The 16,062-nt window shown below is 35.1% G+C and overlaps 2 protein-coding genes across 13 annotated transcripts in view; both read left to right on the top strand.

The window, feature by feature from the left end:
• LOC142204076 (protocadherin gamma-B1-like) overlaps window positions 1-16,062 on the top strand; it is a 225,754-nt gene that overhangs the window by 112,840 nt on the left and 96,852 nt on the right. Inside the window, exon 1 of one of the 12 annotated variants that reach the window (XM_075275299.1) lies at window positions 6,742-9,454. The exons of 10 other annotated variants lie outside the window; for them this stretch is intronic. In XM_075275299.1, coding sequence (XP_075131400.1) covers window positions 7,037-9,454 — 2,418 coding nt within the window. In that variant the 5' untranslated portion in view covers window positions 6,742-7,036. Of the gene's footprint in view, window positions 1-6,741; window positions 9,455-11,352; window positions 13,948-16,062 lie in introns of those variants that run through there. One more of the 12 variants, XM_075275296.1, reaches the window with a different exon arrangement.
• Window positions 1-16,062, top strand: part of LOC142204086 (protocadherin gamma-B1-like) — a 98,057-nt gene that overhangs the window by 78,882 nt on the left and 3,113 nt on the right. The gene's annotated exons all lie outside the window — the stretch shown is intronic.

The raw sequence follows: 16,062 nt of genomic DNA, 5'->3' as shown, positions 1-16,062 counted from the left end.
CAACTCAAAAAAATTCCATACTTTCCGGAGAATGTATCTGACAAAGTGGACATGAATGAAAATGTGAGGATAGTTTAGGTTTTTAAAATTATTATAAATTATATTTTCAGTTATATTTTAATATATGAAATATATAAACAAAATTAACAGTGTGGTCCATATTATTTAATAGCAAAAGCTAACAAATGATTATTACTTAAAAGCAGAATGAAGTTATATTACACATTATTATATTTGTTAATGTAACTTATTTTTACTTATAACCAATACATATTTTTGCTAATAAAACATAAGTTGTATAGCTGTGATAATAAATCCGAATTTGCCTTAAAAATCATTGTTATTAGTATTGGTGAAAACAGTTATTAATAGATCAGAAGTAATCCGAAGAAATTACCTAGGACTTTTACTCTATAGAAACTAAAGACTAAAAAAAAAAAATACTTTTCAGTAAATGTTATAGAAATACTGGATAAAAAATTTGTAAATTTTTTTTATATAAAATAAAATTATATTAGAGTATTTGGAAAATATATTTCAGCATTGTAGTTCCTCAATTGCACCTCTGAGCGCCGCTGTTTAACCAATAAGCAGAATAAAAAGACTAGAAATCCACTGGTGTTTCCAAGGCTTGCACATATTGCAGATCTGCAGAAGGAAGCACAGCCATTTTTGGATTCTCTCTGGATATATCATTTTATTTTTCTTAAAACATTTATCTACATTGCTGGATTAGAACTAATATCTAGAACAATTACTTCTGTGGGACATATAAAGAATAACATGCAATCTCATACAAGGATTTACAAAGGACTCAGATGGCAAGTAACAATTTGTCTCTTATTTTCTTGGCTGTGTCATTCAGTCTCTGGGCAGATTCATTATTCTATTGTAGAAGAAATGAGGAAAGACTCTGTTATAGCAAATATTGCAGATGACCTTGGAATAGATATTAAGCAGATCTCATCTAGAAACCTAAAGATTGTATCCAGAGCTTCAGAGAGATATTTCTATGTAAATCTAGATAATGGGAATCTGTATATTAAGGACAGGATAGACAGAGAGACATTGTGTCGGGCAGCAGCTACATGTGTCCTAGCCTTTGAAGCTGTGGTTGAAAATCCTTTAAATGTTGTTGGTGTCAGTATAGAAATTCAGGATATAAATGACAATTCTCCAGCATTTTATCCTGATGTATTTACTATAGAGACCATTGAATTAACATCAGCAGGAACCAGATTTGCTTTACATACAGCAGAAGATCCAGATATTGGTTTTAATTCTGTCCAGACATATAAGCTCAGTGACAACCAGTATTTTACACTGAGTGAAGACAGAAATCCAGATGGCAGTACATTTCTAGAGCTTATCCTTGAGAAGCCACTAGACAGAGAGACACAGAGTCTTCATGAGCTCATATTAACAGCTATGGATGGAGGGAAACCTAAGAGATCTGGAACTGCTGTAATAAGGATCATTGTTACTGATGTTAATGATAATTTCCCAATATTCACACAGTCAGTATATAAAGTCAGTGTGAATGAGAATACTCCAGTAAATACTACAATAGTCACTGTGAATTCTACAGACAAGGATGAAGGGGTCAATGGAAAGGTCACATATTCCTTTAGAAAAACATCAGGTAACGTCCATCATACAGGAACATTCAGTATAAACCCTGTGACCGGGGACATTAAAATAAATGATAAATTAGATTTTGAAGAAACAGAAAATTATGAATTATCGGTTCAAGCCAAGGATGGAGGAGGCCTTGTATCCCAATGTAAATTATTGATAGAAGTCATAGATGATAATGACAATGTTCCTGAGATATCCATCACCTCATTATTTAGTCCTATATCTGAGGATTCTTCACCGGGAACTATAATCGCTCTCATTAAAGTCAATGATCAGGACTCTGGAGAAAATGGAGAAGTGGACTGTAAACTTATAGATGGAGAAGATTTTAATCTAATATCATCATCTGCAGGTTATTACAGAGTTGCCACTGTTGGTCCTATGGATAGAGAAAAAATATCCAGCTACAATATCACCATTTTGGCCACTGATAGAGGATCTCCACCACTTTCCAGTAGAAGAACAATCACCTTGGAGATATCAGATGTCAACGACCACCCACCAGTGTTTAAGAAGTCATCTTACTTTGCCTATGTACAAGAGAACAACTTACCAGGATCCTCAATATACAGTATTCAAGCCATTGACCATGATATAGGAGACAACGCTAAAATAATTTATTCCATTTCCAATGTTGATACAGATCTTCCAGTGACGGCTTATCTCTCCATAAATATTGTGACCGGAGTTCTCTATGCTCAAAGATCATTTGACTATGAGCAACAGAATGAGTTTCTTATACAAGTGTCAGCAAGAGACAATGGGTCCCCACCACTGAGTAGCAACACAACACTGACTATCCGTATCATAGATCAGAATGACAACGCTCCCAAAATCTTGTACCCATCTCCAGAAAGTGATGGATCATCTATGTTCGAGATGGTTCCTTTTTCTTCTGAGCCTGGTTCTTTGATAACCAAGGTGGTTGCAGTAGATGCAGATGCTGGCCATAATGCATTGCTGTCTTACCATTTTTTGCCAGTATTGGAGTCACCGTACTTTACAATAGGCCAGAACACTGGTGAAGTCAGGACATTGCGTATATTTCAAGAGAAGGATCTATTAAATCACAAGCTTGTGGTGATTGTGAAGGATCATGGAGATCCCTGTCTTTCATCTTCCACCACCATTACTCTTGTTATTGCAAATAATTTCCAACAAGTGGCCCCAAAATTCCAGAATAAAGTTCCAGATGAAGAACATCAGTCAAATTTGCAGTTATACTTAGTAATCGGCCTTGCTGTAATATCTTTGCTCTTTATTATTACAGTGTTGTTGGTCATTATATCAAAGTATAAAAAGTCCAAACCACTTCCCATGTTTGCTCCTCTAAGTTCGAGCTTATATCCACCAGTAAATGGGACATTAACCCTTCCCTACTCATACAATGTCTGTGTGGCTTTGGATTCTACTGAAAATGACTTTACTTACATGCAACCAAATCAGAATGTTCCTGTGGACAATCTCATTGATGCTGATGATTCTGGACTTGGGAATGAAACTTTGAAAGACACTTTGGCCGTTAACAATCCAATACAGGTGAGTTAATGGAAAACTCAACTTACATATTTACTTACTGAGTAAATGTAGATCTAAATTTTTTTTAAATTAAGGATTCATAACTTTATACCTCAATGTTATAGAGAAAACTAATATTTACTTAGTCATAGTCTTCTTGAACACTGTGTTAAAGAGAATTATCATATTATTTATACCAGTTTATATTATAAGCTTATTTTCTATTATTAGATTTTTTTTTTTTATGTTTATTGGATAGAAATTAAACCACAGCACTGACCAAATATGCACCAAATCTTCTTTAATTGAAACTAGATGTCACAGGATGCAGATCAGAATTTAATGTACAGTCATTTCATGTGTAGTCAAGGCTTGTGTAGGCCTTGGCATCTCTACAGACCCCTCCTCTGTGGCTGACTGTCTTTATATATTATGATGCCTTGCTTCGGAGTTCACAGAATCCAAGCAGTTGACTATCTGATCTTGAAGTGTGACCTCTCTTGTTGAACTGGGAGTCACAATTTACTAGAGGATGCATGGAACACTTCCATTATCTGTTTTGTGGTGATTTAGTTTTATTGTAATTTATTTATTTTTGGTGTTTCTCTTAACTTTATATGGGAATACTATCTACTGTGGTTATCTATATCAAATGAGTCACTTAAGTAGACACAATATGTTAACATTTGGTATTCTCTTCAGATTACTTTTCTGCTTTGCTGTGTAGACTAGGACAGAGTCTACAGAAAGTTGAGGATTTAATGAATATTATATTTCTGTAGACAGGATAACAATACTATAAACACACAAAAAAAGCTTTGTATGCAGTTTTACTACACTCCTGGGTCTCTGGGGAAGGAACTTGTATTAGGGTATTTTCTGGAGACAATTATATATTATAAGGATAAGGTTCCACACAGTAATTCACTGCTAAAAAAAAAAAAAAAAAAAAATTGTAGAAAAGTTCTATTAAGCTTATGATGTAAATTGTGGATAGGTGATAAATATTTCCGTGGATAAATCCTTTGTTAAAAAGGTACTTGGGTTCCAATGTCCATATATCATGGTTCTGTTAAAATATAAGGCCATTTTGTAATACTACTAATGACTATGCCAGTTTGACAAACTCCACACTTGACAGTCTTCCTATTCATGTTACCAGGCAAATTTTCAGATTTGAAGAATGGTGTCTCCAGACTATATGACTGGTCATGCCACGTTATTGAAAGTCTCCTCGACCTCCTGCAATTTGATAATGGTTTGTTTCAGTTAAGGATCATTGGATTCTTTGAAATCTGATGCTGCATAGATTATGTGGAGGACGGATTAATACACATGACTAGGGCTGAGCGATCGGGATCGGGAAAGATCGGATCTTGATCGGCGATCGAGCAAATTTCACAATCGCGATAAGGATTTTCTGGAAAATGATCTTACGATTTTAAAATCGATCCTGAAATCTCAAGATCGGCACAACCCAAAAAATGACATTTGCCATGATTTGAGATTTGTCATTTTTCTTGCTTTCTTTAAATCAATACATATATGGATAAAGATCTCAGATATTATATGTGTTTGATTGTTTCTAATTTCTGGCAGATCCATTTAAAAAAGTAGCTATGATTAAAAGATATGAGAATAGTTGGGGTTTTTCAATTTTGTTGTAAAGTACTGTTTAAAGGGATATTCCTGAAATAAGTTATTCCTTATACACTGGATAGGGGGTTGAATGACCAAACGGCACATGGATGATATCCATTGTATAAATAGTAAGTCAACTAATACAGGAAAGATACAATAATAAAATATTTTAATGCTAAGTATCTACTTTCAAATTTAAGGTTGATGACATTATTATTATTATTATTGAGGACCACTGAATGTCCACATGGTGCGTTGGAGAGAATAAAACCCTTTCTTGTACATTTTGTATTCTGTTGGTTCTGCTGTGTATGTGTTTTGCTTGCATTGGCCCTATAGTACAATTTTTCTGTTCTGTTCATGCATTGCTTTTCTCAACCTGTGGGAGGAGGTTCAGCTTACTTGTCAGTGTTTTCTAACTCTAGAAAAGCCCATACATAAAGCATAAAGCCCAAGTTCTAACAGTATATTCATACATTGAGATGACTTCTGAACTGAGAATACATTTTGTTTCCTGTACCTATGGACCTTCAGGTACAATATCAAAACCCAGTTAAACTGCATTATTGTGTTTCTGTAACAAAAATCTTTCTCGAAATCCTATAGAAAACCCAAGATTTGATCTCTTGCTGATCTGTTACAACTTTGCTAGCTGAGGGGATGTGCCATAGACAAATTGAAGAGCATAAAGAGGTATTCCTATCTCAGCCAAACTTATTGACAGCTTTTCTATGGTGGTGTGTGCTCACCTCTGGAGCACTGAGACTTCCTCCTTGTTCCTTTGAAGAGTGTTTTCTGTATTGATATGAGGTTAAACTCATAATATAAGTGTATGGGAATAAGATACAGGCATTCATTGATTTGCATTGTGAGTTTGTTCATACATAAAACTGTCTGTGTATCAGAGAAGCAAAGGAAAGGCTAGTGCTTCAGTGGGGAGCACATAACTTCCTAATAAAGCAGTAAGTTATTTAGTAATATTACAAAAGCTCAGTTTCAAATAGATAGGACAAAAATTGGATTTGTTCTTTAAAGAACTGGAGGAATTACTAAGTCATCTTGGGTAGTTTACTGTTGCAATCTCTTGACTAGTTCACTGTTAATGGTTGTCCTGTAGCACAGTCTTCAGCAAAACATTGTCTTTAACAGTAGTGAAGTGTGAAACTGTAACCTGCAAGAAGCCAGTAACATTAGCAATAGCAAATCCATCAGGTCTATTCTAGCTTCACTGTAGACCATGAAGTTATTAGTTCCTTGTCAGTTATATTTTATAAACTATTTGTTTATACTGCAACTATTTGTTGTTAATACTGCACTAAGACATGTTTGTCTTTTAACCAGACAAAATATATATATTTTCTTTGCTCAAGATAATGAGCTCTGTGTATATATTTAGCGTTCATTTCATTGTTATAGTAATTTTATTAGAGCGTGCCTTGCATCGTCAATTCTCAATTAATATTTCTGTGTGCAACCTTTAATAACAAATATTAAAAACAAATAGTTCTGGATAGTGGCGACATCTCATGACTTATACTCGGATAAGGCCTATTACTGTGTATACAGATGTAGCAGAGTTAACGCAAACTTCTGCAATTGGTAAAACTGCTGCAGTGTGATATCTTATCACAGAAAACACCAAAAACTAATGAAAAGTTATCTAAAAATGTTTTTCCAATTATCTTTCACTTTGTTTTTGTTGTCGCCTGTGATAAGATTTCATGCTGCAGCAGTTTAACCAATTGCAGAGGTTCAGGTTCATCTGTATATATAGATACCTAATTACATTATTACAATTATTCCTAATACATATGATATCCATTCTTGATACTATTCTAAGAAGATATAAACAATTGTAACATCTTTATATACAAATATCCATTATATATATAATAAAATAGATAACTGTATCAATCAAATGCAATTTATACAATGAACAGATCAGAACACATCACACTTATAACAAACATGGAAACCATTCCAGTCCTGCAGTTCCTCACTTTCGCCTCAGAGCGCCGCTATTAGACCAATAAGGAGAAAAATAAAAAACTGGAGATCCACTGGTATTTTCCTTGCTCACATTCATAGTACAGATCTGCAAGCAGAGACACAGCCAGAGTCTGGATTTCTTCTACAGAAAATACAGGATATTTACTATTGCTTTTCTGGATTTCTACTATTACCTATAACATACTCTATTCTACTGGATTATAAGGAAGAGCTAACATCTTGAGTAAGGATGGCTAGGATGCAACATCACATAGAGAAATGCCAAGGATTTAGAAGGCAAGTAATCCTTTTCTTTCAATGGGTTTGGCTGTGTCATTCAGTCTCTGGGCAGATTCATTATTCTATCGTAGAAGAAATGAGGAAAGACTCTGTTATAGCAAATATTGCCGATGACCTTGGATTAGATGTTAAGCAGCTCTCATCTAGAAAACTGCAAATTCTGTCCCAAATTTCTGAGAAGTATTTCTATGTCAGCCTGGAAAATGGCAATCTGTATATTAAGGACAGGATAGACAGAGAGACATTGTGTGGGGCAGCAGCTTCTTGCTCCTTAAGCTTTGATGCTGTGGTTGAGAAGCCATTTAATGTCTTCAGAGTGACTGTAGAAATTCAGGATATTAATGATAATTCTCCAAGCTTTTATCGTGAAGCCTTTACTCTAGAAATGATGGAAATGGCTTTACCTGGAACAAGATTTGCTTTACAAAGTGCAGAAGATCCAGATATTGGTCTTAATGCTATACAATCCTACAAGCTCAGTGATAACCAATATTTTACACTGAGAGAGAAGATCAGCAATGATGGGAGTAAATCTCCAGAGCTTGTCTTAGAGAAACCTTTAGATCGAGAGACACAAAATATTCATAAACTACTATTAACAGCCATAGATGGAGGAAACCCAGTAAGATCTGGCACTGCCGAAGTCAAAATTATTGTTAGTGATGCCAATGATAATTTTCCGATATTTAGCCATGAAGTCTATAAAGTCAATGTAAATGAAAATATACCAATTAATACCACAATAATAAAAGTCAATGCTACTGATAGAGATGAAGGTGTAAATTCCCAAATCTCATATTCCTTCAGTAAAACATCAGGCAATATCCATCATACAGGCATGTTCAGTATACACCCTATAAGTGGTGACGTAAAAACCAACAAACCCTTAGATTTTGAAGCTGTAAGCAACTATGAGCTCTCCATACAAGCCAAAGATGGGGGAGGTCTTGTCACCCATTGTAAATTATTAATAGAGGTAATTGATGTGAATGACAATGCTCCTGAGATATCCATCACTTCATTGTCTAGTCCTATTCCCGAGGACTCTCCACCTGGTACCGTAATAGCTCTCATAAGAGTCCATGATCAAGACTCTGGCACAAACGGAGAAGTGGACTGTCAACTTATGGAAGAAAAGACCTTCAACTTGATGTTAACTTCTGATAGTTATTACAGAATTGTTACAGCAGGCTTCATCGATAGAGAAAAAGTATCCATTTACAACATAACCATACTGGCCAACGATAGAGGATCTTCTCCACTTTCCAGCAAAAAGTCAATCACTTTGGAGGTCTCTGATATCAACGACAATCCACCAATGTTCATGAAGTCTACTTACATTACCTATTTAATGGAAAACAATTTACCAGGAGCTTCAATTTACAACATCCATGCCTCAGATCCTGATACTGGAGACAATGCTAGAATTATTTATACCATTTTCAACACCATGGCGGAAGATCTGCCAATATCGTCTTATCTTTCCATCAATATAGAGACTGGAGATCTCTACGCTCAAAGATCATTTGACTATGAGAAGCAGAAAGAGTTTGTGATACAAGTGACTGCTACAGACAATGGATCCCCTTCTTTAAGCAGCAATGCCACATTATTTATCCATATTGTGGATCAGAATGATAATGCTCCAAAGATCTTGTACCCATCGCCAGATGGTGGTGGGACAGCTGGGTTTGAGATGGTGCCTTTGACATCTGAACCCGGTTCCTTAATAACTAAAGTGGTGGCAGTGGATGCAGACTCTGGACATAATTCTTGGCTCTCGTATGATTTTTTGCCAGGGCCAGATTCATCTTATTTTACCATTAACCAACAAACAGGTGAAATAAGGACTTTGCGTATGTTTCAAGAAAAGGATACATTAAATCATAAAGTTGCGGTGGTCGTAAAAGACAACGGCATTCCTTCACATTCAGCTACAGTCACAATTAGTCTTGTTATTGCCGATAATTTCCAACAAGTTATTCCCAAATTCAGCCCTGACATCAATGAGGATACTCCATCTAATTTGCAGTTATATTTGGTCATTTCTTTGGCACTCATTTCATTGCTCTTCATTGTAACTGTCCTGCTGGTAATTGTTTCAAAATGTAAGGAACCGAAATCTGCACCAGAATTTGGAACGCTAAGGACAAATCTGTATCCTCCAATTGATCCCAGAATTCTGTCCTGGTATAGCGATGGATCTCTACCTTTGCCAAACTCATACAATGTTTGCGTGGCTTTGGATTCTTGTGAAAATGACTTTACTTATATGAAACAAGAGGTGCCGGTGGAAAATCTAATTGACTCTGATGATTCAGGGCTTGGAAATAAGAGTTTGGAAGATTCTACTAATAGTTGTATACAGGTGAGTGTAAATTAAGTGGGTTGGAAACTGTGCCATGTGCCATAAGCTTTACCTTTTATGGTTATGACAAAAAATTGATGTTGATAATTTTGAAATAATATACTGCCATTCAGGGTCCAAGAACTCCATGCATCAATACACAAAACATAACATTCTGTATTTTGAATATATATATACAATCAATATTTGTTGTGACTTACTTTGCCTTCCATTAATTATTCTTGGTACTTGCATATAATTTATGAATTATCTCGGTAGGGAGGTTGTTCTTGCCATCTTGCAGAACTAAGCCCAGATCTTTTGTGGATGTTGCTTGCTCCAATCCTTCTGTCTCTTTATGACATCCCAGACAGACTGGGTGATGTTGAGATCAGGGCTCTGCCCTGGCCATATCAACACTTCCAGGACTCCTTAAAATCACCTTAAAACTGAAAAAGGACTATAACACTTGAGACTTAAAGAGAGGCAAAGCATAAAATTTAATTTAAGATTATTTTAAGTGATTATTTTATAGTACTTTTTTTTAATAAGTTATTATGTGTGCTTCCGCTATTCAACTATGCCTTGATACTCAGGTGAGTCTATTGATAACTTAGTATGTCTATGCCATGGCAAACAATTAGATAACAAAAATAATGCAAATAAAAACAGTGGTATTAACCAATAATGACAAGATTACATCTTCATAATTGTAATAAACGTGTGAAAATGAAAAACACAACTTAAGTTTAGAAGACACATTTTATGTGCTAGCCTTTGCTTTGTAGTATGTAAATTTTCCAATTTGCGCCAAATAAGATTTTCTGTAGTAAAATTATGAATATAAAACAAGATAAATTTACATAATATTTTAGAAAATACACGTTTCCTGTGCTTAATATTTGTTTAAATATTAGGAAGGTTTGATAAGTTAAAGGCATTCTAACAAGCTTGTAACATAAGATCTATATAATGGATAAGTGATAAGTGTTTGACCAGTAGGGGTACAACTGCTGGAACAACCACCAATTTCAGGGTCCCACATACCCATATGAATGGAGTGGTCAGCTGAAGATAGCCAAGTGCTGTACAACCCCATACAATACTTAGGTGAGCGATATCTGTTCTTATGGTGGGCCTTTCTGCTCCTTCAACGTGGCTTATGATACTAAGGCAATGCTATGATTCCTAGTAACCACAGCATATAGTTCAGAAATGGTGTTTCTTGTTAATTTAGCTTTATTGTTCTTTGATTTACTTTAAGATACCTTATTGTATAGTATTGATTTGTACAGAACCACTGGCAAACTACTATGCATTTGCTCTCTGATGGTCACTTCAGGAGAAATGTATTTCATATACAGTAAAACAAGGATAGCTTAAAGGGGCATTCCAGTTTTAAGTTTTAATTTATTAGTCTACACAATGGGATATCATAGAATCTTCTAATATTAATGATTGCAATTATGCTTATATAGATTTATTGTATCAGTGCAGACCCCTATCGTTACAGTAGAACATTTTATATTGGGTCCTAGGAATGTAAAGTTACAGTATATTTCGATAAAATGTTATCATATTATATACTATGATTTTAATAACTATTTTGTCTGTTTTACTTATATTTTGAACATTTCATGTGACGTATATTAGTGTTGATATGTCGTGTTCAAAAGCAACTACTACTTTATTATGCAATTGTAGCACACAGGATAATTATATATACTTTCAAATAAAAAGAATCCAAAAGAAAAAGTGTTATTCAGGCTTTAAGCAAGTTAATACTTTAGTTTTCTTTATTATTCTTCAATTATCTTAGTAGTTTACAATATTTCACACTCTAATGATAACTTAAAATAAAAAATTTAATTAAAGAAAAATAAAATGGTGCTGCAGTACCCCAATTTTGCCTCAGAGCGCCGCTGTTTACCAAGATGGAAAATAGATTGGTTCTCTAGAAAAGCTCTGCTGCAGAAATTCAAGCCATTTCCACATAAGATATGGCTGATGCTGGTTGTATAAAGAAGATATCTTAAGATTGTTTTTACCTGGATTTACAAAAGAGGATTTCAATATCTTAAACAAAGACAAGAATGAGGATTCAACCAAAGCAGCAAAAACAAGGACTCTACACAAGATGGCAAGTAATATTTCCCTTCTTATTGTCCTGGCTGTGTCATTCAGTCTCTGGTCAGATTCATTATTCTATTAATGAGGAATTAAGAAAAGGCTCAATTGTGGGGAATGTAGCAAAGGATCTTCAATTAGATGTTAAGGATCTCTCCAGAAGGAAACTAAGAATTGTATCTAAGATCTCTGAGAAATATTTCAGTATAAATCTGGATAATGGAAACCTCTACATTGCTGATAGGATAGACAGGGAGACATTGTGTGGAGCTGCAGCTGACTGTGTCCTTACATTTGATGCTGTGGTGGAAAATCCACTTAATGTCTTCAGTATAAAGATCGATATTCAGGATATAAATGACAATCCTCCGAAATTCGTGCATGACAATATTAGAATAGAAATGAGTGAATTATCATCTCCAGGAAGAAGGTTTGTTTTACAGAAGGCAGAGGATTTGGATGTGGGTATTAATTCTCAGATCAGCTACAGACTCAGTGCAAATGAACACTTCAAGCTGGGAGAAGAGACAGGCATGGACGGCAGTGTATTTCCAGAGCTAGTTCTGGAGAAATCCTTAGACCGGGAGAAAGAAGGCATGTATGAGCTCACTTTAACTGCTTCTGATAGTGGAAATCCTATACAAACAGGGACAACCATGATAAAAGTGGTTGTTACAGATTTTAATGATAACGCTCCTATGTTTACACAAAATTTATACAAAGTATCTGTAAAAGAAAATTTACCAGTGAATTCTACAATTTTGCAAGTCAGTGCAAGTGATGAAGATGAAGGTGTCAATGCACAGATCACTTACTCATTCAGTACCACAGCACATAATATTCTTCAGACATTTATTATAAATCCCACAAACGGAGAGATAAAAACAAAAAAACCTTTAGATTATGAATTGACAAAGAACTACGAAGTTTCTGTGCAAGCCAAAGATGGAGGAGGCCTCGCTGCTCATGCCAAGGTGTTAATAGAAGTCATAGATGTGAATGACAATGCTCCAGAGATTTCCATTACTTCAATATCAACTCCAGTTCCTGAGGATTCTGCACTGAACACTGTGGTAGCATTACTGGAAATTCGTGATCAAGACTCAGGAGAAAATGGAGAAGTTCAATGTCTTATTATTGGTGATGTGCCATTTCAAGTAGTGTCATCAGCGAGCAACTTCTATAAAATTGTAACAAAAAGTAGTCTGGATAGAGAAAAGCTAGCATCCTATAACATCACTGTACAAGCCTCTGATAAAGGTTCTCCAGAAATGACCTCTAGAACAATCATCCAACTTGATGTATCAGATGTCAATGACAATGCGCCAGTGTTCGAGAAATTGACTTACACTGCATTCATTCCAGAAAATAATGCCCAGGGAGCTTCAATATTCAGTATTCAAGCCAGAGATATGGACAGTGGAGACAACGCTAAAGTATTTTATTCTATATCCAGTATAAATAATGAGGGGACTCCATTGTCTAACTATATATCTATTAATCCAGTAACCGGAGTGATTTATGCACAACAGTCATTTGATTATGAAAAACATAAGGAATTTAACATCTATATCCATGCCAAAGACAATGGATCTCCATCATTAAATGCCAGTACCGCACTGAGAATTTCCGTTGTTGATCAGAATGATAATTCACCGGTCATTCTGTACCCATCACCAGATGATAGCACAACATTTGAGATGGTTCCTTGGACCTCTGAACAAGGCTCCTTAGTATCAAAAGTGGTGGCAATGGACGCTGACTCTGGACACAATGCCTGGTTGTCTTACTTTCTACAATCTTCAGAGCCCTCACTCTTCACCATTGACCAGCACACGGGGGAGATCAGGACATCTCGTGTATTTCAAGAAAAAGACATCATGAAACATGGAATTGTGGTTCTCGTAAAGGACAATGGGATCCAATCCCGCTCAGCTTCAGTCACTCTTAATCTTGTAGTTGCTCATAATTTTCAACAAGTTCTTCCAGAATTAAACAGTCAATCTAGAAAAGTAGAGCCACAGTCCAACCTACAATTCTACTTGGTCATAGCCTTGGCATTGATTTCATTCTTCTTCATGTTGACTGTGATTATTGCAGTTGTCTCTAAATATAAAGAGTCCAAATCTTCTACTTCATTTGGATCCATGAGTACAAGTCTATATCCACCGCTCGATCCAAGATTTATTCCACAGTTCAACACTGGAACATTACCTCTGCCATATTCCTATGATGTTTGTGTAACTCTGGATCCAAGTGAGCAGGAATTTGCTTTCCTTAAACCTCAGCACAATGTTCCTGTGGACAGTCTAATAGATGCCGATGACTCCGGGATCGGGAATGAAACTTTAAAGAATTGTCCACCAGTAGAAAATCTTATACCACAGGTATGTATTTTTAAATTTATATTTATACATACTGTTAACCGAAAAACATTTTTCATTTCATCCTTTAAAATTATCTAAAAAGTGTATATATATATATATATATATATATATATATATATATATATATAAGTACGATCAACCTTCAACATTATGCTTTATTCTAGAATGGAAATAAAATAAATATTGTTTAGGGGTCATGTATCTAAAATGTGTTGTGTAGTCTTCAAAAGATACAGGATCAGTTTTTTAGAATTTGATGTTGTACCATTCACTATGCTATCTATCAGGTGATCTATGCCGGTGCTGCTCTATTGTTATATGTTATGGGCAGGACATTGGATATTCTCTGAAGTGCCTGTAGTCCTGTTAGTGAAACTTTTTGTGATGTACCTTAGAGGTTTGTAACATTAGCTGATACTTTTGTTTTACCCAAATGTTATAGATGTTGAAAAGCACCCTTTATTTCCTGTATGGTAACCAGATAATATCTGATGACATTCACTTACATTGTTCAACGCTTATGTAAGGTTCACACTAGAATTCCTTTCTCTGGGTCCTCTTGAGGACCTGAAAAATGGAATATTAACTCACTTAAAAAAACTATAGAATATGATGGGGTCCACCAGGTTTCCACACAAAATAGGTAGAAAAATGTGGAGAGAAAAGACCTGCCTGCAGGACTTTTCTCTTCTCATATTTTAAGTGGGTTCGGGGATAGAAACTCCAAACGAATAGCGAGCACTAGTGTGTACCCACCATTACTAACTTATGCAATAATATGGTTTTATTAAGGAGTGACATATCTAGGAATTTTAAGACAAGGATAGCTAAAGGGGTTTACCAGATCAGTGGGAGTCTGACACCTGGGACCCCTACTGATCAGCTGTTCTTAGAAGCTGTTATATTCACTTGTATAGAAGCTGAGTTGCAGTAACTTAGCATGGGCATGACAGAGAGAACAGATATATCTATAAATATTCTATATACTCTATATGTAATACTATCTATTCTCCCCAGCAGAATATCCAATTTTCCTTTGCAGCGATGTTCATTATACATACTTATTTGAGTCTTCCCGAAATATCACTTGATATCACTTTGTTATCTACTATACATTGTTACTGCTAATAGGCTTGTTCTAGAAGATCTATGTTGTGAACTGTGGACTACTGGCTTGAATGTTGAAACACACTGAGACCAATATCATTTTTATAGACAAATGAGGTCTGCTGGAGATAATTTGGAGTCATTGTTTGTAATGAATGGGTAATGTATATTTGGGAATTGTAGTGAGAGTGATTTTATAATATCTGTATTCAATAAGTAAGAGACGTCAGACTGTATGAAGTTAGGTAGGGGTCTACTACACAGAATGTTGTTAGATCTTTTACGTTGAGTAGCTATGTGTTCGTCGTATCAGTAGGTATTTGGAACACGGCATGGGGCAATGAAGTGAATGATTTTCCAGAAAATTAATTTTTGTTGTACTTCAGAATGGGTCAAGTGCTTATTCTGAGAAGACTTAAAAGTTAAAGTTTATCTTGGTCACATAGAGTACGTCATGATCTGGATTAGATCACAGCCTCAATCAAATCTCATTGCAACTTGCATACAATTCTATAAGTATTACTATGTATGTATCAGATATAAGGGAGGGGTTTCTAGATAGAAATACATTTTATTGCTTTACGGTCTTTAAAATATTTATTTCTATCATAATGAATTGACTAATACAGTAGCGTTGTTCTATATAAATATAGTCTCATTTAGGTTTCTTAAACTTTTGGAATTCATGTTACACATTCATTTAGTGTTCGAGTATCCGTTGTCTTACAGTAGTAAATGTGTGTCATGTGATGTGCAATTTCTAATTATAAGATGCAAAAATTTTTATAAATATATGTTTGGGAGACCAATCTGAGCTCTTTGAGGACAAAGACTATATGAGCTCTACATCTCAAGTTTGCTTTTCTTGGTCCCCCATTCAAATCTTACATTGATATCAGATTTTTATTTTCTTCTTTTATTTGCCCTATCTTTATATTTTTCTAAATTCACCTAAATAATAATGTGTCTATATAGTATACCGATCAAATGGTTTGCTTTTTTTTGTCA

Source organism: Leptodactylus fuscus, chromosome 5 (assembly GCF_031893055.1).
Source record: "Leptodactylus fuscus isolate aLepFus1 chromosome 5, aLepFus1.hap2, whole genome shotgun sequence".
NCBI classification, from domain to species: domain Eukaryota; kingdom Metazoa; phylum Chordata; class Amphibia; order Anura; family Leptodactylidae; genus Leptodactylus; species Leptodactylus fuscus.
The sequence above is the reverse complement of the archived record's forward strand: the minus strand, read 5'-3'. Positions and strand labels throughout refer to the sequence as shown.